Source organism: Hypanus sabinus, chromosome 8, assembly GCF_030144855.1.
Source record: "Hypanus sabinus isolate sHypSab1 chromosome 8, sHypSab1.hap1, whole genome shotgun sequence".
Lineage (NCBI taxonomy): Eukaryota > Metazoa > Chordata > Chondrichthyes > Myliobatiformes > Dasyatidae > Hypanus > Hypanus sabinus.
The window spans coordinates 147,884,261-147,907,004 of NC_082713.1; the positions used below are offsets into that span (position 1 = coordinate 147,884,261).

Genomic DNA, 22,744 nt, shown 5'->3' on the forward strand with positions numbered 1-22,744 from the left:
ATTCTGAAGTGTAGCAGTTTATAGACTTTATGAAACCCCGCCTCTTATTGATCTATTTCAAGGAACTGAACATGAGACATATTGGAATCATGCCAGATAGTACCCAATCCACGGGCTCAGAGTTCATCTGTAACTTTTGCACCTCCGCAACCGAACAGTTTGTCTATAAAAGTTAAATTGCTGAGCTTGTCTGCCAAGGTAGAGTTGTGGCTCTATCTCTGTAGAAGATTCAGAAATCCCACTTCTGGAAAGTCATAATAGCTGCTGCCAAACGCCTTTAAACTGCTTTTGTATATCTGAACAAGTGATTTTAAAATCAAATATTTTTGGCTTTTAAAGATATAAATTTGCTTTTACGTGAAGTAAAATTACTTAACGTTAAAGCAGAACTACTTAAAGTAAACTACTTAACATTTCTATCATGGTCAGTGGCCATTCAAGTAAATGATTAAAATAGCCTGACATACAGATTATATAAAAGTTAAATTGAGAACACATGCCTCATTGTCTGTTGCTTTTCAAAAATGTTTTCAAGCTGCATTCCTGGATGGTTTAAAGCTGAGGACTGGATATGAAGGAGTTTTTGACTCTGGACCTTTGTCCACTGTCCTGGACTCTGAAGTGGGAGGTCAAATGTGGTTCGACCTACTCACCTTTTGATTTTGTACTGAGTACAGAAATAAATTGAACACAAAGATCTTGCTGGTGAATATGAGTACACTTCATGTGTTCTGTCACAAATGGTTTTTAATGGTGCTCTACTCATTTACAATATGGAACAATGTCCATAAAATTAGGATCACTGAACTATCTAAATCTATTGATTTTTTTTTGCAGAAGACATGTACAATGGACCTGGATTTGTGTAATAAATAAATAAATAAATAAATAAATAAACAAACAAACAAACAAACAGTAAAATCTACTGAAAACATAGCAGAAAGGGATTTGTGGGTGAAAATAGTTGTTTTAGTTTAATGCTCAGTGTCTGAGATTAATTTGTTCACCTCCTATATATATTTAGTCCATCTGCCAAGTAAAATATTTTTGACAGCTGTCTCTTTTCACGTGTGAAAATCTACAAAGTTTGTGAAAGTGGAGGACAAAAAAACCTGAAAATCTGAAATAAAAATAAGTGCTGGAAACACTCCATTTCAGGCAGCATCTATGGACAGAGAAGCAGTTAGTGTATTAGTTTGGAGCCCTGTATCAAACTTACAAATTTAATATGATCATACCAAAAGTCCATCTGCAAGTGTCCATGTAATCTAAACTTTAAGAAACTTGGTAATATTATTCATGCAATTCTAAAGAGAATATTGTTCTGTCCAAAATTGTGAACATGATCACCAGTTGTTAAATTATAATATTTCTAGGTAAGATTTCCATGATGGTTAGTGTTTCTCTCCTTTCCCCCACCCCCTACCCCTGCAGGCTTTTAAAAAAAACACTAATTGTGTTCAGCCTGGCCAGTGCTCAGTCAGGTCACTGTAACTTTCGCCTTTGGGTCTAGCCCTGCTGTTGTATCATCTCACATCTCAATTAGTTTGAGATTATATTAGTAAAACAACTACTAATTCACTCTACTCCAGAAAGAAAGAGTTCATCTGCCTCTCCATATTGCATGAGCAATGAGACCAGATTTAATTTCCTCCTTGTGTTAGAAGTGAAGTTTTGTAAAGTTGAACAGAATACATCACAAGCAGATTTTTGACATGGTTGGATTATCCTGTTACCAGAAGCTAGGCTGCACATAAAGTCCAATATTTTCTCCTTCACTTGCTCATGTCTCCCAAGCTGGCCTCCTTCCCTTTCTGCTGTGACAACAGCCTATTCCTTGTGACCTTTGCCCGCAGTAGAAAATTGCAAATGGTTGTTGAGTAGGCATGACATTGTGGCCACCATGGCTGATTGTGTAGAGCACTCATGCGAGTGCAAGGATGTAGTTGTGGAAAGAATGATGGAATTAGCGGTGAAGTGCCAAGCTGCATCAGATGATGTGTGTGAAAGCACGGTTATGGAGCAAAAGTGGAGCTTGTCTGAAGCGCAGAGATGAAAATGAGGAGAGGTGTATGGACAAGACTATAGACAGGGAGACATATGGGTCCAAAGGGAATAAAACTGACTAGTTTAAGTGAGCGTGTCATAAAGATTTTTAGCAGAACTGTAATTTCAAGTACAAGTCAGAACACATACATCACCATTACGTGCAGTGTTATATGATGCAGGTGATCGTGGTAATATTTTCTACGGAAGTGGTTTGCCATTGCCTCCTCCTTTGCAGAGTCTTAAGATAGATGACCCCAGCCATTATCACTGCTCTTAGAAATTGTGTGCCTGGTGTCAGTGGTCGCATAACCAGGATTTGTGATTATGCGCCAGATCATCCACCATCTGCTCCCATGGCTTCATGTGACCCTGATTGCCGGGCTAAGCAGGTGCTGTACATTGCCCAAGGGTGACCTGCAGGCTAACTGAGGGAAGGAGCCCCTTAAACCTCTTTTGGTAGAGACGCATCTCCACCCTGCCACCCAGAGAAACCTATCTGGGATATAAATGAGATTTTAAAAAATACTCTTTTTTTTTGTAGCAGCAGCATAGTGCATTACAGACATGTGAACTGAACCAACTTAAAGTGACATTTTATTAACCTCAGTGTAAAATTTATTATCAGAGTATATACTTGTCCCTACATACAGCCCTGAGGTTCTTAATGTGCAGGCATACTTAGCAAATCTATAGAACAGTAACTGTAAGCAGGATTGATGGACAACTAACTGCAAGAACAGATATAAATAAATAGCAATAAATAATGAGCATGAAATAACAAGATTCAAGAGTCCTTAAATGAGTGTAGTTATCCCCTTTTGTGCAGGAGCCTGATGGCTGAGTGATAGTAACTGCTCTTGAACCAGGTGGTGCTGTAAATCCTGAGGCACTTGTACCTTTTACCTGATGGCAGCAGCAAGAAAAGAGCGTGGTCTGGGTGGTGAGGATCTTTGATGGATGCTGCTTTTCTACGGCACTTTTTCATGTAGATGCGCTCAGTGGTTGGGAGGGTTTTACCTGTGATATACTGGGCTGAATCCACTACCTTCTGTAGGATTTTTCACTCGAGGGTGTTTCCATGGCAGGCTGTAGTGCAACCAGTCAGCAAACTTTCCTCCACACATCTTTAGAAGTTTGCCAAGGTTTTTGATGTTATGCTAAATCTATGCAGACCTTGTCACCTTAAATGCTTACCCTCTGGTATTAGATATTTCTACACTGGGAAAAAGATAATGTCTGTCTTTTCTATCTATGCCTCCCATAATCTTACAAACCTTTATCACATCTCCATTCAGCTTCCACTGCACCAGAGAACCCAAGTTTGTCCAAAATCTCATAGCATATGCCCTCTAATCCAGACAACATCTTGGTAAACCCCTCCAAAGTTCAAAGTATATTTGTCACCATATACAACCCTGAGATTCATTTTCTTGTGGGAATACTCAATAAATATATAGAATAATAACCATAACAGAATCAATGAAAGACTGCACCAACTTGGGTGTTCAACCAGTGTGTAAAAAAAAAACCTGTGCAAATACAAAGTTAAAGTAATAATAAATAAGCAATAAATATCAAGAACACGAGATGGAATCCATAGGTCGTGGGAACACTGCAGGGATGGGGCAAATGGAGTTGAGTGAAGTTATCCCCTTTGATTCACGAGCCTGAAGTTGAGGGGTAATAATTGTTCATGAACATGGTGGTGTGAATCCTGAGGCGACTGTACCACTGTCCTAATGGCAGCAGCAAGAAGAGAGTATGATGTGGGTGGTTGGTGTCCCTCATGATGGATGCTGCTTTCCTGCGACAGCATTTCATGTAGATATGCTTAATAGGAGGGAGCGCTTTTCCTTTGATGGACTGGGCTGCATCCACTACTTTTTGTAGGATTTTCTATTCCAGGGCATCATGTTGGTGTTTCCATACCAGGCTGTGATGCAGCCAGGCAATATATCCTCCACTGCACGTATATAGACATTTGTCAAAGTTTTAGATGTCATGCCAAATCTTCACAAACTTCTAAGGAAGTAATGGTGCTGCTGTGCTTTCTTCATAATTGCACTTATGTGCTGGGCCCGGGACAGGTCCTCCAAAGTAATAACATCGAGGAATTTTAAGTTGCTGACCCTCTCCACCTCCGATCTTCTGATGAAGACTTGCTCATGAATCTCTAGTTTCTTTCTGAAGTCAATAATCAGCTCCTTGGTCTTGCTGACATTGAAGCACCCTCTCCAAGGCCTCAACATCTTTTCTATAATGGGGTGACCAGAACTTGATATCCTTTCTATAATACTCTAGATGTAGCCTAACGTGTTTTATAAAACTGCAAAATAACTTATGAACTCAGTGCCTCGATGAATAACGCAAGCATGCCATATGCATTCTTAATTATCCTATCAACCAGTGTAGCCATTTTCAGGGAACTATGAACTTTGACCCCATGATCCCTCTTACAGTGTACTGTCACTTTGCATTTGACCTGCCAAGGTGCATCACTTCACATTTGGTCGGGTTAAACTCCATCTGCCATTTCTCTGCCATAATCTACAACTGATCGGTATCCTGGAGCGTTCTTTGCCAGTCTTCTATGCTATCCACCACACCACCAATATTCATATCCTCTGCAAACTTACTAACCTACCCATCCACATTTTTTGTCCAGTTCATTTATATACATTGTAAATAGACATCCCAGTACAAATCCCTGTGGAACACCAGTCATCACCGACCTCTAGCTAGAATAAGTCCTTTCGATTACTACCATCTGTCTTTCGGAAAGGCAGTTCTAAATTTAAACAGTCAATTCACCATAGATACCATGCATCCTAGTCTTCTAGATGAGCCTCCCATAAGGAACCTTGTCACATGCTTTACAAAAACCCATGTAGACAACATCTGCAGTTCCACCTTCATTAATCATCCTTGTCACCTTATCAAAAAGCTCAATCAAGTCAGTAAGATATGACTTGCCCTGCACAGAGCCATGCTGGCTGTCCCCAATAAGGCCATGATTTTACAAGGGCTCTTAAATCCTATCCCTCAGATTTCTGTCCAGTAATTTCCCTACCACTGAATTGAGATTTACCAGTCTGTAGTTTCCAGGATTATCCCTGGTTCCCTTCTAGAATAATGGAGCAACATTAACTACTTACCAGACCTCTGACCTCACCTGAGGCTAAAGAGGACACAAAGATAATGGTCAAGGCCCCAGCGGTCTCTTCCATCTCTCAATAACTTGGGATATATCCCATTGGGCTCTGAGGAATTATCCACATTAGTACTCTTTGAGACCCCTCACTATCTCCTCAATGTCCGAGCATATCAAATCGCTCAGCAATGATCTCCCTATCCTCCGTGTCCTTCTTAGTAAATACTGATGTAAAGTACTCAATAAGGATCACTCCGATATCCAAGTACCTTCTCCCTAGTTATCCTCTTGCCCTTGATGTTTGTATAGAATACCTTGGGATTCTCTGTAATCCTACCTGCCAAGGACTTTTCATGGCTACTTCCTGGTTTTCCTAATTCCTTCATGAGTTCTTTAGTGCCTTCTTTATTATCCTCTAGGGCTCTGTTGGATTCTAGCTTCGTAAGGTTTACATACTTTTTCTTCTTGACAAAATTCATCACCTCTCTCGATGTCCAAAGTTCTCTTACCTTGCCATCCTTGTCCTTTCTCCTTACTTGAACGTCTGTCTTGTACTCTGTGCAGCTGATCTTTAAACACCTTCCACGTGTTAGATGTGGACTTCCCCAAAAACGGCTGTTCCCAATTAACTTTCCCTAATTCCTGCCTGATTCTCTGGTAATTTGCCCTGCTCTGATCTAATACTCTCCTAGAAAGTCCATAATTATCCTTATTTATTGGTATGTTAAAGCTTTAGGAGTTGTGGTCACTTCCCTAACTGTTCAGCCACTGAAAGGTTGGTCACATGGCCCAGCATATTACCATCACCAGGTTTAGTATGGTCCCTCCTCTTGATGGACTATTTACTTATTGATTTAAGAAACCCACCTGGATCCACTACTAAATTCTGTCCCATCTACCCTGAAAGGTCCAAATTTATAGTAAGGAAGTTGAAGTCCCCTATGACAACTACCCTAATGTTTTTGCACCTTAATCTGCCTTCATTTGTGTTCTCAATGTCCCGGTGGCTTTTGGGGGTGCTGTAGTACAATCCAATCAGTGATTGCACCCTTGCTGTTTTTGGGTTCTACTGATATAGAATCAAGTGGATTATTTTTTTTATTCTGAATGCAGCTGTGATATTGTCCCTGAATAATATGCAACTTCTCCCACCCTTCACCTTTATTTTCTTCTCTATTTTAAGCACCCATTCTTGTCCCTCTCTCAACCAAGTCTTAGTAATGGCCACAACATCATACTTCCATGTACTGATCCATGTTTGAAGTTCATCACCTTTCCTCAGTACTCCTAGCATTAATATACACACACTTCAAACTGTCTATCCCAGCATACCTATTACTTTGCTCCTGCCTATTTTTCACTGGTGCCAACATCTACCTTCCTCTCCATCCCTCCCAATTTCTGACCTGGTGTTCTAGATCCCATCCCCCCCCCCCCCCCCCCCCGCGAAACTAGTGTAGCACAAAAAAAACCACAGCCAGGATATTGGTTCCCTTCCAGTTTAGTTGCAATCCTGCCCCAGAAAAGGTTCCAATTATCCACAAACCTGAAACCCTGCCCCCTGCACCAGTTCCTCAGCCATTCATTCATCTGTACAATCATCCTATTCCTACCTTAACTAGCACATGACACTGAGAGTAATCCAGAGATTACTGCCTTGAAGGTGTGCTCTTCTGCATCTTTTTCCTAACTCCCTCTACTCACTACACATGACCTCTTTCCCCCTTTCTACCTCTATCATCGGTGCCTATGTGCACCACAACCTCTGGCTGTGCATCCTCCCACTTGAGGATATTCTGCAGCCGCTCTTGAGACATCCTTGGTCCTAGCACCTGAGAGGCAATACACCATCCTGGAGTCATTCATGGCCACATCATCTCCTCTCTGTTCCCCTAACTATCAAGTCTCCTATTATGATTAGTCTGCTGAGTCTCAGAGCCAGCCACATTGCCATTGTCCTGGCTGCTGTTGCTGTGCCTTGATAGGTCATTCTCCCCCCCCCCCCCCCAACCCCAGCAGTATCTGAAAGGGTATACTTGTTGCTGAGGGGAAAGGCCACAGGGGAACCCTGCACTACCTGTTTACTCCCGTTACTTCTGGTGGCATCCATATACTATCTGAAGCCTGCACTCTGGTGTGACTAGCTCTGTAAAAGTCTCACCTGTGAGGTTTTCAGCCTCTCACGCAGTGCTGAGTACATCCAGTTCCAAGGCCTTGTCAGTCAGGAGCTGAAGTTGGGCACACTTCATCAGGGAGACTTAGGTCCCTGCAATCCCATGTTTGACAAGAGGAGCATTCCACTGCCTTAAGTTTTCATTGGCCCTTGCTAAGTTACTAATAACACAAGCAATTTACCACTCAGGTGACATCCCGACAAGACCCATTTGCTTTTTAAATTTGGTGCATGAAGTCCTCAAGGAACTGTCTCCAACTAGCTCTGCAATCTCCTACTCCACAGACAAGTCCCAACTGGCACCAGTCTCTTTTTAAGCTTAGTGTATAAAGGGATCTGTCTCTAGCACTTATTTGCAAGTGATATTGTTAGAAATTCAAAGCAGTCTGGGTTCTGCCAAGGCTATAACTTAGCTACTGTTCATAGACCCTGACATCCTTGCATAATTATATATTCCATTTTGTACTTAGAAGAATTGTTTTGAGTTAGTTAATTTAAAGAAAAATCCCAACAGACATCTTTTCAAGTTTGGCTGAAGGGCCTGATTTTGTGTTGTGTTGTTTCTATACATATTCAACTTTTTAATTTGTATGGCTTTTGTACTGTATATGGCTGTAGTATTGTCATATATTGTTCCTTAAATAGATCTGTACTTAGCATGCATAATACCACTCCCTAGTCCCTGTTTAAATTATCATTAAGTAATGAGTTATGTCTTGCTACTATTTCTAGGCTGATCCCTGCCAAATCTGGCAGCACCCAGTTTTATCTGGCAGTGGGCAGATGAACAAGTAAACCTTGTTTCTATTTGTAAGACAAATTGAGCTCTCTTTTAATCTTCAAGGGTCACAAATTCTAGGTTAGAACAGGCAGATCATCTAATACATTTTATGAAGAAATCTAAGTTCGCTCCCTTGATACACTTGGTGCTTTCATTGTTTTTCAACTTTTATTTAAGTTCAGGAGATCCACTTTTCAATTCTACTGGCAGTCGGTGAAGATGAAAATATATCCTGATGTTTTTTTATGTACAGCGAAGTTTGTTGAATCCAAGTGTGAATGAGGAAGGCTGGATTGGTCTGCTTCCTGTTAACTACTTTTATGTTCTGAAAAACATTTTTAAACAAAAAATATTTTGGGAATTTTTATTATTATTTTTAATGATTTGTGAATTGAGCTATAGTAATGAAATGTAAGCAATATTCCGTTAATAGGATAATTCTTAAGATTTATACTACATTTGCATGGAGTCCAATTAAATTGTTGAATTTTCCGATTGAGCTCTATTCATATTGGTATTTTAATCAACTGCAGAGTTTTTATCTTTCTGTTTCTTATGCAATCAGGTTGAAGGGTTTGTTATTCATTAAAGAAAACATTTAATCTTTAACAAGCCATAAACTGAGTTTTACAACTAGTGATCTCATAAAGAATATGAATGTTTCTGTACTGAGAGGAGTGGGCATGATTGTAATGTTAAATTTCAGTTTATGCTGTGGACTGATAATCACAAGTACCAGCAATAACTTAATCTGAGCCCTTACTAGAATGCACTCCCACAGAGCTGGAGTCTGTTTCATCAGCCAGAAATGAAAAGAGAGAATCAGGAATTAGATTTGCCCCATAGCAACTTCCTAATGCTTACTGCATATTTGAGCATTGGTAATGACCTAGGAACAACATCAAATGCTACTGTTTAGGGAAAAGCTATACTTGGTATAAAAATAGCTTTCGCACTGTTTTTAAATTTGAAGAAAATTATCAGAAAATCATTAAACTTGCGTTATTTAACTGTACATGTCAGATTTGCAATAATAGATGTATTGAATGCAGGGGCAAGGGTCAATCATGAGATTTCTTATTTTACTTTAAATTTCCACATCATATTCAATATAGTACTGATTTTAGTGTGGATTTCAGGAATGGAAAAGAGTTGAGGCAAATTCTCTGAACTGGTTCAGTTCTATTTATTAGTTTATATTTCACTTTTATGCTTTTGATTTTGCTTTTACAATTTTTTTTCCTGAAAATCAGACATTTTAAAATAGTAGCTTGGTTCACACTAGTCTGCCAGGTTGATTTGAGCATGGCATGACTAATTGTAGGCTGAACTATGGGTCAGTATTAATATATTTAACTGTTAATGTTTAAATTTATTTGGGCATTGCTGGAAGACCGTAAGATATAGGAGCAGAAGTAGGCTACTGTATTCGGCCCATCGAGTCTGCTCCGCCATTCAATCGTGAGTTGATCCAATTGTAATTCCTCCAGAAAGTCTAAAGTATCAGCTAGTGTAAGGGTACGAATGTATAAATGTATTTTTAGGTACAAAATTCAGTGAATATGAAAGATACAATATTTTAAAATTTCACAAGCGCAGTTAAGCAGGAAACAGTGTATTGAATCATCTGGTGTCTAACCATTCAGTGAGGGGGATGAGGGGTAGGGTGTGGAAGAGTGGTGAGGAGTAAGCAAACCTCCACTATGGCTTGTTCTTATGATTGTGACTATGTGCTTTGGTTTTGTAACCCTTAATTTGCTAACTAAAAACAAATTCAGAGTTAAAACTTTTGATTTGGCATTATTTGAATAGCTTTTGGAATTTTGTGGCTGGGGCATGACTTGTAAATTTCTGGTATTTTGTGTGGCATAGTGTTTCTGACATAGTCTAAATACTATGGCTTGTCTATTCTCCTTGCTCCTCGTTCCCCCATACACACATTCCTCCCGCTCATTCAGCAGAAGTAATAGGTGTAGCTGACAGCTGCCAATGTTCAGCTGCTCTTTCACAAAAAAAAATCCAGTACTTAACTACACTGGAGTTGGTCTGGGGTGTGTTGAATAACAGAATGTCAGTGCATTTGTCGCTGTAACCCACATGGAGTCTTGCTGACGTTTTTCTTTGCTCCCGTAAGTTTATTTTGGAATTCACCTTTGTTATAGCATTCAATTGTAGTGTGGGATTTAAATTGTTACACAGTTTTAATTTAACATTGATTGTGAATGATTCCAGTTTTCAAATGTCTGAATTTAAGAGCATTTAACAACTTTTTGAAGTATAATCCAAGCAGAAGGTCAGCTAGATTGACCTTCTGTATCAAACCAGGTAAGTGTCAGAGTTAGGAGGAGGGGTGGTGAGACAAGGACACTGATAAATCAAAATGGCAGGTCTGGTCCACCCTAAATTTTGTCTTCATGCAATCAGCAGTGAAAGTTTAAAATATCAGCTCTACTTTTTTTCTTTTTTTAAGATCAAGTTCATTTTACTGTCAATCAACCCAATAGTATATTGTCATTATACTGCCAAATGAAACAATGTTCCTGTGGACCAAAATGCACAACACAGTATATGCAACTCGTGCACAACACATAAAGTAATATTGCAATTTGTAAATTAACAAATAGTAAAGTGCATTTACCACACAAGTTTAAAAAGTAAACAGTATAATGCTACTGGTACTTTGTACGTAATGAGTGGCAGGGAGTTCAGTAGTCTTACAGCCTGGAGGAAGAAGCTATTTGCCACCCTAACAGATCTTGTCCAAATGCTATACGGTACCACCTGCCTGATTGTAGGAGAGGTGAAGGAGATTGTTGGCAGATGGGAGGGATTATTGGCAATGGTAAGGGCTCTGTGTACACAGTGCTCCTGACACTCTGAGTGCAGGAGAAACCCTGATGATCCCCTCAGCAGTCCATGCAGTCCTTTGAAGGGACTTGCGGTTAGATACCTTGTTCTCATACCAGACTGTGATGCAGTTGATCCAGACACATTCAATGGTGCTCCTGTAAAAACAGGTTAAAATGGTGGGGGTGGCAGGAGAAGCTTCATTTGCCCCAGGAGGTGGAGACACTGCTGAGTTTTCTTGACCAAAGAGGTGTTGAGGGACTAGATGGCATCATCCATTATGTGCACTCCCAGAAACTTGGTGTTCCTAACTCTCCATGGAGGAGCCATGTAATGCAGTTAGGAGTGGCCAGCCTGTACCTTCCTGAAGTCCACAATCATGTCTTTGGTCTTGTCCACGTTGAGATTCAAATTGTTGTATTTGCACCATTCTACCAGCCGCACTACCTCCTTATCAAAGCTGGCTTGTCATCGTTGTTGATGAGGCCAACCACTGTTGTGACATCAGAGATCTTGATGATTCGGTTTGAATTGGATCCAGCAATACAGTCATGCATCAGCAGCAGGTTGAACACACTACCATGGGAAGTGCCACTGCTCAGACCGATAGAACTAAAGATGTTTTTGCCAACACAGACTGACAAGAAGTCCAGGTTCCAGTTGGAGAGAGCAAGCTGCTAAGACCCAGTGAGGACAGTTTGCCCACCAGCTTCTGAGGGATGATCATATTAAATGCCAAGCTGAAACCAATAAACAACATCCTGGCAGATGAGGCAACATTTTCCCGGTGGATTGGGGCAGAGAGAAGTATGTCATCGATGGACTGATTCAGAATTTAATACAGTGGTTGTGCATTTGTATTTTATCTAAAATAAGTAAGTGGTGTTTCTATTAATCTATCAATTATGGCACCATTAGGGATACCCACGGAAACTTTTTATGCCTGTTCTTATTGAATTATTTTGTCCTTGTGTTATTCAACATCAGAACTATAATGAAGTTGCTGATTTAGGGATTTTCAGAGTGGGACATGTATGGTGTAAGAAGCCGTACAAAATTGGTTTGCCTTTTATCAGGAACCTCGCTGACATATTGAAATGTGGCACTACAGGTTTTCTTAATACTATCAGTTACTTTTTAAATTTGATTTTACAATAGTTGAAACTTTTTATATAGCCTCTTTGCTGAAACAGATGGGAACAACATTTGAATGTGGATATGTTTTCCCAACATTTGGATATGAGCTACACCAAGTAATTGATTATTTGCAGACAGCCAGAGAATGTCATATGTCAATGAACAATATTTAAAGAATTAGAATGTGTGTTGCATATTCCTTTAAGGCTCACAAGCTGAGCAGGAAATATGGTCCAACCATGGTCAACAAGAGTTGGATCAAAGGAAAAAGTAATCAAGTTACAGAAAAGATAGCCTGAGGACTAGGGGAAAAAAATCATAATTCAACAAGAGGACTAAGGCTTTGCACAAAAGGAAAGTGGAATAAAAGTAATACAAGCACTGACCATAGAAATGCTCCTATAGAGAGTGCAGGGAAAACATTAGCATAAACTAATGTGGGTCCCTTACAGATTGAGACAACAGACACTATATTGAGGAAGAAGAAAGCGGAAAACATAAAACATTTAAATCCTCCTTCTTTGTTTCAGCACCTCAAATAGTTTATTAAACCCTGCATAATACAGTAGATTGGATTCCTGTTAACCATATCAGAACTAGTACATTTTGGCTCGATTAAGCAGCTGCCCAATTAATCAAGTTTCAAGGAAATTGTTAAAAAAGGTATATTTTTAAAAAAAATGTTTAACTGAGTAACATAATGTATTTAAATAAAATACAGAACAAATTTGAACAGCACCAAAACTACTACTGTACTATAAAATTGCATTGGTTCCTAATGGTTATCAGTGAAGAAAAGTACAATATAAATTTATTATCAAAGTACATATGTTACCATATTAACCCTGAGGTTCATTTTATTGCGGGCTTACACAACGCATCCAAGAAACTCAATACAATCAATGAAAGACTGCACCCAACAGAATGGACAAACCACCAACATGCAAAAACAACAAACTGCAAAATCAAAAGAAAAGGAAATGACAATAATAAATGAGTAAGCAATAAATATTGAGAACATGGGATAAAGAGTACTTGAAAGTGAGTCCTTTGGTTGTGGGAAGAGTTTAATGATGGGCAAGTGAAGTTAACCCTGTTGGCTCAAGAGCTTGATGGTTGAGGGGTAATAACTATTTCAGAACATGATGGTGTGGGTCCTGAGGCTCCTGTACCTTGTTCCTGATGACAGCAGCAAGATGAGACCATGACGGGTGGTGGGGGGTCCTTCATGATGGATGCTGCTTTCCTGCAACAGCTCTCCATGTAGATGTGCTCAATGGTGGGGAGAGCTTTATCCAGGTTGGACAGGGTCATATCCACTACTTTTTGTAGTATCTTCCATTCAAGGGCATTGGCATTTCCATAACAGGCTGTGATGCAGTCTGTCAGTATACTCTATTCCACACATCTATAAAAGTTTCTCAGAGTTTTGGATGTCATGTTGAATCTTGCAAACTCCTAAGGAAGCAGATATGATGCCTTGCGTTCTTTATGATTGCAATTACATGCTGGACGCAGGACAAGTCTTCTGAAATGATAACACCAAGGAATTTATATTTGCTAATCCTCACCACCTCTGATCCTCCAATGAAAAATGGGTCATGGAGGTTGTTGCAGCATCACTCAGCCACATTTTCAATCTTTCTCCAATATGTTGATTTGTCACCACCTTTGATTTGGCCAATGTCTGTGATGTTGTAAGCAAATTTAAATATGACATTAGAGCTGTGCTTAGCCTCAGTCATAAATATAAAGCAAGTAGAGCAGCGAGCAAAGTGCACAGCCTCGTGATGCCAATCCAAGCTGACTGCAGTGAGAAATCAAGGATCCAATTAGGTATTGAGGCCAATGTTTTGAAGCTTATTGATTAGTTTTGAGAGGATGTTAGAATTCAGTGCCAAGCTGTAATTGATAAAGAGCATTCTGATGTTTGCATCTTTGCTATCCAAATATTTCAGAGTTGAATGAAGAGCCAATGAAATGGCATCTGCTGTGGATGTGGTGGGTAAATTGGAATGGATCCAAGTTGCTTCTCAGGCAGGAGTTAATAGCTTTCATAACCAACCTCACAAATCACTTCATCACAGTGAACTGGAATTCATCCAGTGTATTAACACACACAAAATGCTGGAGAAATTCAGCAGGCCAGGCAGCATCTTTGAAAAAGGTACAGTTAATGTTTCGGGCCAAGACCCTTTGACAGGACTGGAGGAAAAAAAGTTGAGTAGATTTAAAAGATGGGGGGTAAAGTAGAGAACTGGGAAGAAGATTAGTGAAAGAGGTACAGGGCTGGAGAAGGAGTCCCACAGAAAACAGAAGGTTATGGAAGAAAGAAAAGGGAGGATTTAAAATAGGTGGCCACTGGGATATCTCACTTCTGGCAGTCAGAATGTAGGTGCTAGGCGAAACAGTCTGGCAATCTACATCGGGTCTCACCAATGTACAGGAGGTCATACTGGGAGCACCAGGCACAGTCTATGATCCCAGCAGACTCGCAGGTGAAGTGTTGCCTCACCTGAAAGGACTGTTTAGGGCCCTGAATGGTAGTGAGGGAGGAGGTATAGGGGCAGGTGTTGCACTTGTTCCACTTACAAGGATAAGTGCCAGGAGGGAGATCAGTGGGGAGGGACAAATGGACAAGGGAGTTGCATAGGGAGTGATCTCTGTGGAAAGCAGAAAGTGGGGGGCAGGGAAAGATGTGCTTGGTGGTGGGATCCCACTGGAGCTGACAGAAGTTCTGAAGGATTATGTGCTGGATGTGGAAGCTGGTGGGGTGATAGGTGAAGACAGGAGGAACCCTAATTGTCGTAGGGTGGCAGGAGGATGGAGTAAGAGCAGACATGCTTGAAGTGGAAGAGATTTGATTGAGGGCAACATTGATGGTGGAGGAAGGGAAGCCTCTTTCTTTGAAAAAGGAGGGCACCACCTTTGTTCCAGATTGGAAAGCCTCATCCTGAGAGCAGGTGCGATGGAGACAGGAATTGAGAGAAGGGGATGGCATTTTACAAGTAACAGGGTGGACAGAAGTATAGACCAGGTAGCTGTGAGAGTCCATGGATTAAAATAGACATCAGTAGGTAAGCTAAGTCCAGAGTTAGAGACAGTGAGATTGAGAAAGGGGAGAGAGGTGTCATAAATGGGCCTGGTAAATTTGACAGCAGTTTGGAAGTTGGAGGCAAAGTTGGTGAAGTCGACGATCTAGGCAGTGGTGCACCAATGCAGTCGTCGCTTTAGCATAGGAAAAGTGCGGGATGTTCACCAGTGTAGGCTTGGAACATAGACTGTTCCACGTAGCCAACAAAAAGGCAGGCATAGCTGGGAACCATGCGCGTGTCCATGGCTACCCCTTTTGTTTGAAGGAAGTGCAAGGAGCCAAGGGAGAAATTATGAGGAGTGAAGGCAAGTTCCGCTAGACGGAGGAGAGTGGTGGTGGAGGGGAACTGTTTGAGTCTGGTGTTGAGAAAGACATGGAGACTTTTGAGGATTTCCTGGTGGGGGATGGAGGTATATAGAGAATGATCATCCATAGTGAAAATGAGATGATGGGGGCTAGGGAACGTGAAATCACTGATGAGATCCAGAGCGTGTGGCGTGACATGGATGTAGGTAGGAAGGGACTGAACTGGGGGAATCAGATAGAGGCGAGGTTTGCAAATATGAGTTAAGTGGGGCAGGAATAAGCTGAAACAATGGGTCTGCCTAGACAAGCACATTTGTGGATCTTGAGTAGGAGATAAAAACAGGAATTACGAGGTATGGGAACTGAGATTGGTGGCAGTGGATGGGAGATGCTCAGAACTAATAAAGTCAGTGATGGTGTATGCTCCTGCACTCTTTTGATTGTAAATGAACAAAATCAGCCAAACATATGGGGCAGCCTTCAAACAATGCTTTTAACAATTGTATCCTCAAAATCTTCATTTTCATTGTAACATTCAAGATGTTTGTTGATACCTTCAAATTTCTCATGGTTTCTAAGTTGAGGTAGTGAAATTGTTTCACTTTCACTGCCATCATTTGTGGGATCTTCAGGACTGAGTGCTGGAAACTGCAAAACCACAATGATTTGTCTTGCTGTTCATTACTCGCCTGCCATCAGTGACAAAAATCACTGCTTTTTTTTTAAACACAAATACACATGATGCTATTTAAAAAAACGTTTGCTGTACGCATTGTGCAGTGTCTAACGGACACACAACATGCACATGACTGACACTAGTTAGAAACTGCTCGGCAACATTCTCCTGTCCCACTTAAGTGTCATAGTGTCCCAAATAAACAAAGGAAATTCTGGCTATTTTCTCAATTTGTATTTGTTCTTTAAGGCTTGTTCCAAGAAAGCAGCTGCCCAGTTAACCAATGGCCCAATTAACCGGAATCCACTCTATATGGCAGTGGTGAGGAACCTAGTAATAGAATTGTAGCACATAACTGTAATCTGAGAAAATGGTTTAAGGTAGCCTTTTATTGTTGAATTCTTTTACTTGCAAACATTGGTCTACCCTGATACTATCTGTTATCTTGCATGCAAATGCCATTGGATTTTCCACATTGAAAATAAATACAAGGAATGATCATGTTAAAGTAATTTCAGTTCAGTCACCCATGAACCTGTCCAGTCACAGATAATAATGGAAATGTTTTGCCTGAGGTTGAATACTTCTGCACTGCTGCACTATTGTACAAGCTTTGATTTAAACTCAGTTATTCAATTAGACCTTGGAAAATCAAATTTTCCACCTAGTATTATAATACAGATTTTTAGTTTGCACAATTGGTATGCATTAAATTATTAGATCTCTGTGATATGCTTGAGTTAAGTTGAAGATTTGATTGAACCCTCCTTGGAGGATTTCTGTACTTTAAAAGAAGGACAAAGTCATGAGAATTATTTTGCAAAATAACTTTCCAATATCCATGTTACAGATTTGTTGCATACGTTTTGTTGATGTGTATTTTCAAAAGCTGCTGTTCTTCACTCCCCAATCAATGAGGCTGTTCTGACAGATAAAAGATAAAAGGAAGAATGCATCATTGTGTAGGGACTAAAACTTGGAACAGTTGTATGTCAGAATATACTTTATAGGGAGGTCTGATCTGTGTTGCTTAAATATAGATGGAAATCAATAGTATATAACAGGCCATTTGACTCATCAACCTTCTGCAGTTTTATACCAACTTGCAGAAGGGCTCTTCCCCTCGGCTTTAAATACAATTCAAAATATCAGTGAGAAATTCAGTAATTTGTCTCCAGTAAAACTGGCCAAAGTCTCCTGTATGAATTATTTCAAAGTGATTGTTCCCTTTGTGCTGTCTGGTCAGCTCTTCTATCTGAAGCAACCACTCCTGCACACAGAATTTGCGTCCATACCACTTTTCCCTCTTATCATCGCTCAGGGACCAAAAGTCTGTTCACTTGAAGTACTAGCTCATTCTTTCAGTGGTGTACTGGAGCTGGTGCTTACAGCATAGACGCTTCGACATTGGGGAACCTAAACATCGATTAGGTGAACAGTTTGCAGAGCACCTGTGTTCAATCTACAGGGATGACCCTGAGCTACCAGTTGCTGGTCACTGTTATTCTCCCTACTACTGTGACACATCTGTAGCTTCCTGTACTGTTATGTTCCAGGCAGCCACAGACATGTCACAGTAGTAGGGAGAAAGTAGCACAGCCCACAAACTGAGGCACAACACCTCACCTGTCTGGGCACACTGCAACCTTCTAGACTTGATATCAAAATTACCGTTAGTTAACTTGCTCTTTCATTCTATAGCAGATCTGTCCATGTCTGCCATCATCAGTCTGATATTTTTACTGCTGTTTTTCCCTCCTTTAATTGAGCCTGGCCTGCTGGGCACGTTCAACAGCCTTGCTATTACAAACACTTAGACAAAAAAGCAGAATGTACTTATACCACATTAACATTTGACCTCAATATCGCAGATATTTCCTTTGCTCTATTCACTCCTTCCCTCTTTTCTGCTTTTCAAAGCTACAAAGTGTGTAGTTCGTTTCCTCTTTCTCAGATCCTCAGCCTGAAGCATTAACTCTAATTCTGCAGATATTGCCTGAATTGCTGAATGTTTGCATTATTTTTCTATTTTCATTGTAGATTATGAGTTCTTTAGTATTTGTCAACTTTTCAAACTCTATGCCTTCATCATACTTTTACTTATTAGTACCTGGTTCCTTCAGGCTTTTTAATCTTGCTCTTAACCTTCCTAGAACTTACAGCATGTTTTGTCCTCTGAACACAGCAACTGTTCAATTCATCTGTCATTTTGCTAATTGTTTCAATTCTTCAATCTCCGAGTGCACAGGATCAACGTTTGCTTTTGCTTGTCTTTTCCTACAGTGATTTTAAGTGCTTTTGCAACCTGTATTTGTTGCTAGTCTGTTCTTGTATTTTATTTTGCCTTTCCATCAATTTCTTGGTCTTTTTGAGTTCTCATGATGCTGGCTGCTTCTGGCAACTTTAAGCCTCTTCCATGAATTTAGTTTACCTAGTTGACCACAGAAGAGTCACTTTTCCTTTTATTCTGCCCTGAAGGAATACATTTCATTTGCAACTTTGTAAATTGTTTGTGTTAAGAATTGCCTGCCCACCATAATTTTCAATGTATTCTTCCAATCAGTGACATTCAAATCTTGTACTTCTGTAGTTCCTTTGCTTAAATTTAAGAGCTTAGTTTCATATGAAGTTAAGATTATTCAATATAAAATTCTCTCATGGTCACTTTTCCAAGGGCCCCCCTGATAAAATGTTAATCAATTTATTCTCGAGGAAATCTGCAGATGTTGGAAATTCAAAGAACAACACATACAAAATGTTGGTGGAACACAGCAGGCCAGGTAGCATCCATAGGGAGAAGCGCTGTCGACATTTCGAGCCTAGACCCTTCGTCAGGACTAAACGAAAGAAAAGATAGTAAGAGGTCTCGGCCCGAAACGTCGACAGTGCTTCTCCCTATAGATGCTGCCTGGTCTGCTGTGTTCCACCAGCATTTTGTGTGTGTTGTTGTTTCAATTTATTCTCACTGATCAAAATGAGATCCAATAGAGATCTTCTTTGGTGGTTTCCTCCTGCATATTGATCAGGAAAATTATCTGATACTGTAATACATTCTGTGAACTCATTGTCATTGAACCAGCCAGGCTGTATGTGAGTTGAAGACTCTCTTGATTCCTGTACTCCACTGTTGAGTGCATCTCAGATTTCTTTATTTATGTCCAGTATTATAAAATGTAGGCTAGGAGAATATTAATTGCAGAATATTCAAATAATTGACTCATGAAGTTCAACATAGGTCAGCAAAGCTGCATGATAAACAAGCCTTGGGTGTATGTATCTTGAGATTTGAAAGGAAAATTGCTAAGCCTGCATTCACTTTTGCTTAGGATATTTGGAGTGTCCACTTGCCATTTTATACAAATATACAAAGACAGTGTAGTGTATGCAAAAACTATTTACATTGCAAAATTATGGTGATCTATCTGAAGTCTTTAAAGCTGGTTGGGAGTAGGTGGAAAGAATATTTCCACATGGTGCAGAAGACTTGATACAGGACAGTCACAAGGAATTTGATAAGGTATTCAGTCACTGTTGTCACTAAAGCAGATGGAATGTGGAGTGATTTAAGTTTAAGTACAGGCTGGGCGAGCGTATTGTGGGAAAGGAAAAGAATTATGTTAATAGATGAGGAAAGACTGAATGGCTGTTTCTGTGCTTTTTATTAAGTTGTATTGTTAGCTCTGATTGGCATAAAACAAAACCACAGTCCATCAGGAAAATTAATACTGTCAGTGTAATTTCAATAATCAAACTTGTCCTTCCAATTCAAACAATCAGTTGATTTTGCTCCCCAGTTTTATTTTTTTGTGGACCCATGTAAAACTCATTTGCATGGGCCTGCCACCTCATAGACAATTGCATTTCTCCTAATACAATATCAAGTTACTGGAAGGTACAATTATATATGCAAAAATCTCCTCTCTGTTCTTTGACAAAATTGTATACTTTGTACAAAAATGTTTAATGCACTTTTTTAATATTCTTAGGGCACAATTTTCAGTCTTGATTTGGAAGAGGAAGAACGAGCAGACACCATGGATGAGAACAGCGATATTTATATCTTAACTTGTGACAACTCTGGTCTAGTAAGTCCTCCTGAACCACTCACTGTTACCAGTTCCTGGCAGGCAGCTAGTTTGCCAGCATCATTGTCTACTAGTCAAAGCTGGCAAACTGAAGGTCTGCCCGTTTCACTAGGAACAGACTCCTGGCAACAACTGTCAATAGATCCAGAAGACATGAAGAGCTTGGACAGTAATGGTGGTGGTGAAGAGAAAAGTGAAAATAATTCTTCTAATTCTGATATTGTTCATGTAGAAAAGGAGGAAATTACTGAAGCTGTTGAGAGGCAGGAAATGGAGGTAAAGACAACTGGGCTTACATCAACAGTTGAGTCAGAACCTCAATCTGCACCACAGACAATGTCAGTGGAGGTTCAGCCTTCTGTTGGAATGCAGAAAACTGTTCTTTTATCAGCACTGGACCCAAAAGCAGTCTCTGATGTGGTGGAAAAGACTCTGAAAGCGACAGAAGTTGTATCGGAGTCTGGTGAAATACAACAGTCGACATCTCAGCAAGAAATTAGAAAGCAATTAGATGAGATTAAAAAAGGGGTCTGGCAAGATGCCCCAGAAACTAAACTGGAAAAAGAGGCTCTTGAAACACGGGAGAGGATTGAAACAACTTCACTAACTGAGCCCAAAGTCACTAAGGAGATCATTCCTGCGAAAACAGCCGCATCTGTTTTGCTTTATGGTGGAGCTGCAGCATTTGCAATGCTGGCACTTGCAGTGGGAGTAGCTCTCACCTTGAGAAGAAGATTTTAACGTGAGCAGTTTATTGCTGAGCAGAGTAATTAGGAAGGCTTTCTATTCTACATTTGATTTGTGACTGTAATTGAGTATTTATTCAGTGGTATTGCAAAAAAATATGATCAATGAGGTAAACTATTAATAAGGGTACAGATACAGGACAGTATTAACACTGAGAAAATATTAATGGTTCATGGTGTAAAAAAAATTGTGGAATACATGACATTCTTGTATGCAATAGAAGCTTTGATAATAAAAATGCTAGTACATTAACAAATACCTAAATATTAAGGCACTATAGTGGAAAGGAGAAGGAAAAGAATGTTTGGTTTCCTTTCTGGAAACTACAATGAGTGTCCTGGTTAACAGAAACTTTTTATATAATTGGAAATGATTCTTATTTACTGCCATCTTCACTCATAACTGAGCAAAAATAATTTCTAAATGTTTTAAAAATACATTAGTGTTGGACATTATTTCTGTCATGAATCCTTTCAGTTCTACCATGATCATTTATGTAAGTTTTACTTCCACTTGTATATTTTATTTCTCCTTATCCCATTTGCATTTCAGTTTATTTCTTGGAATATTTTTCATTAACTGACATTAAGAACTTTATTGCTGTAACATTTGTATTAGGTTAAAACTAGGATATAATGTAGTTAATTTCTTTACTATATTAACACTATTGTTGATGCCAAATCATCTACAGGTCCATCAGTCTGGTTTTGCTGAGTTGAAAGCACTGTGTTTAAACTTTTATCAAACATGTGAGTACAGATGGCTCGCGTGTTTTCAAGTGAGACAATAAAAAGAAAATGATTTCAGCAGCAACTGCCGGTGGTTTTCCAAGTGCTGGTTTTGCGTTTTGTACTGAAACTATAAACATTAAAACATGGGTTAATTTGTGGTGTAATATTAGTTTTGATATACTTTACACTATCTATTTTAAGTTCAATTTATTGCATTAAGTGTAAAACTGTTCAGTTCTTCCCCCACCCCCAACATCCTCTCCATAGAAAGTAACAATATGTATAAAAAAAGCTTCACCATTCGTTTCCCATTTAGTTACTAGAGGATCCACCTGCTTTAAAAATGGAGTTAACTTTTAATTACAGTAGTGCTCTGGAATTAGTTCTGAAACAACAAATGTCAGCAAAAGGCCATTCAGACTCGTTCACTTTGCTATTGAGGTTATAGCACTCAGGTAAAAGATCAGCTGCTTTCATGTATGGATATATCCCTCCATGGTGCTTTTTTAAAAAAAAAAAGGTCTCTAAGTATCTGCCTCAAATATATCCATGATTAAGCTCCACAGCCCTCGAGGTGGAAATTCCAAAGACTTACTAGCTTCGGTGAAGAAATCCCTTCTTATCCTTATCCAGAATGACTTTTTTGATAATATGGCCCTGCATTGTGGGCATCTCAAACAGGAAAACCATTCTCCCTGCCATTTTGTTGAGATTATATGCCGTTCTTAACTCTACTAAGTCCAAGACTGTATGATTGCATTTATTCATATTTTGTTTTACAGTTCTAATTACTGGTATGGTACCTCAAATGTAAGATAATATGAAAGAGTGTATTTGAGGCAAGTGAGGGAGGATGAAATTTTCCAAATATGATGTTATTTTTCAATTCAATTTTAATACCATATACCAGGCTTTCATGACTTTCTTACCATCTCTCTTATACAAATTGCCCAGTAATTGTGCTTGT

The 22,744-nt window shown here is 39.6% G+C and overlaps 1 protein-coding gene across 3 annotated transcripts in view; it reads left to right on the forward strand.

The window, feature by feature from the left end:
- bcl2l13 (BCL2 like 13) overlaps nt 1-21,941 on the forward strand; it is a 45,525-nt gene extending 23,584 nt beyond the window's left edge. For all 3 annotated transcript variants that reach the window (XM_059978198.1, XM_059978200.1, XM_059978199.1), the window contains exon 7: nt 20,201-21,941. In XM_059978198.1, the coding sequence (XP_059834181.1) occupies nt 20,201-21,040 (840 nt within the window). In that variant the 3' untranslated portion in view covers nt 21,041-21,941. The remainder of the gene's footprint in view (nt 1-20,200) is intronic.
- Nucleotides 21,942-22,744: the final 803 nt, after the last annotated feature.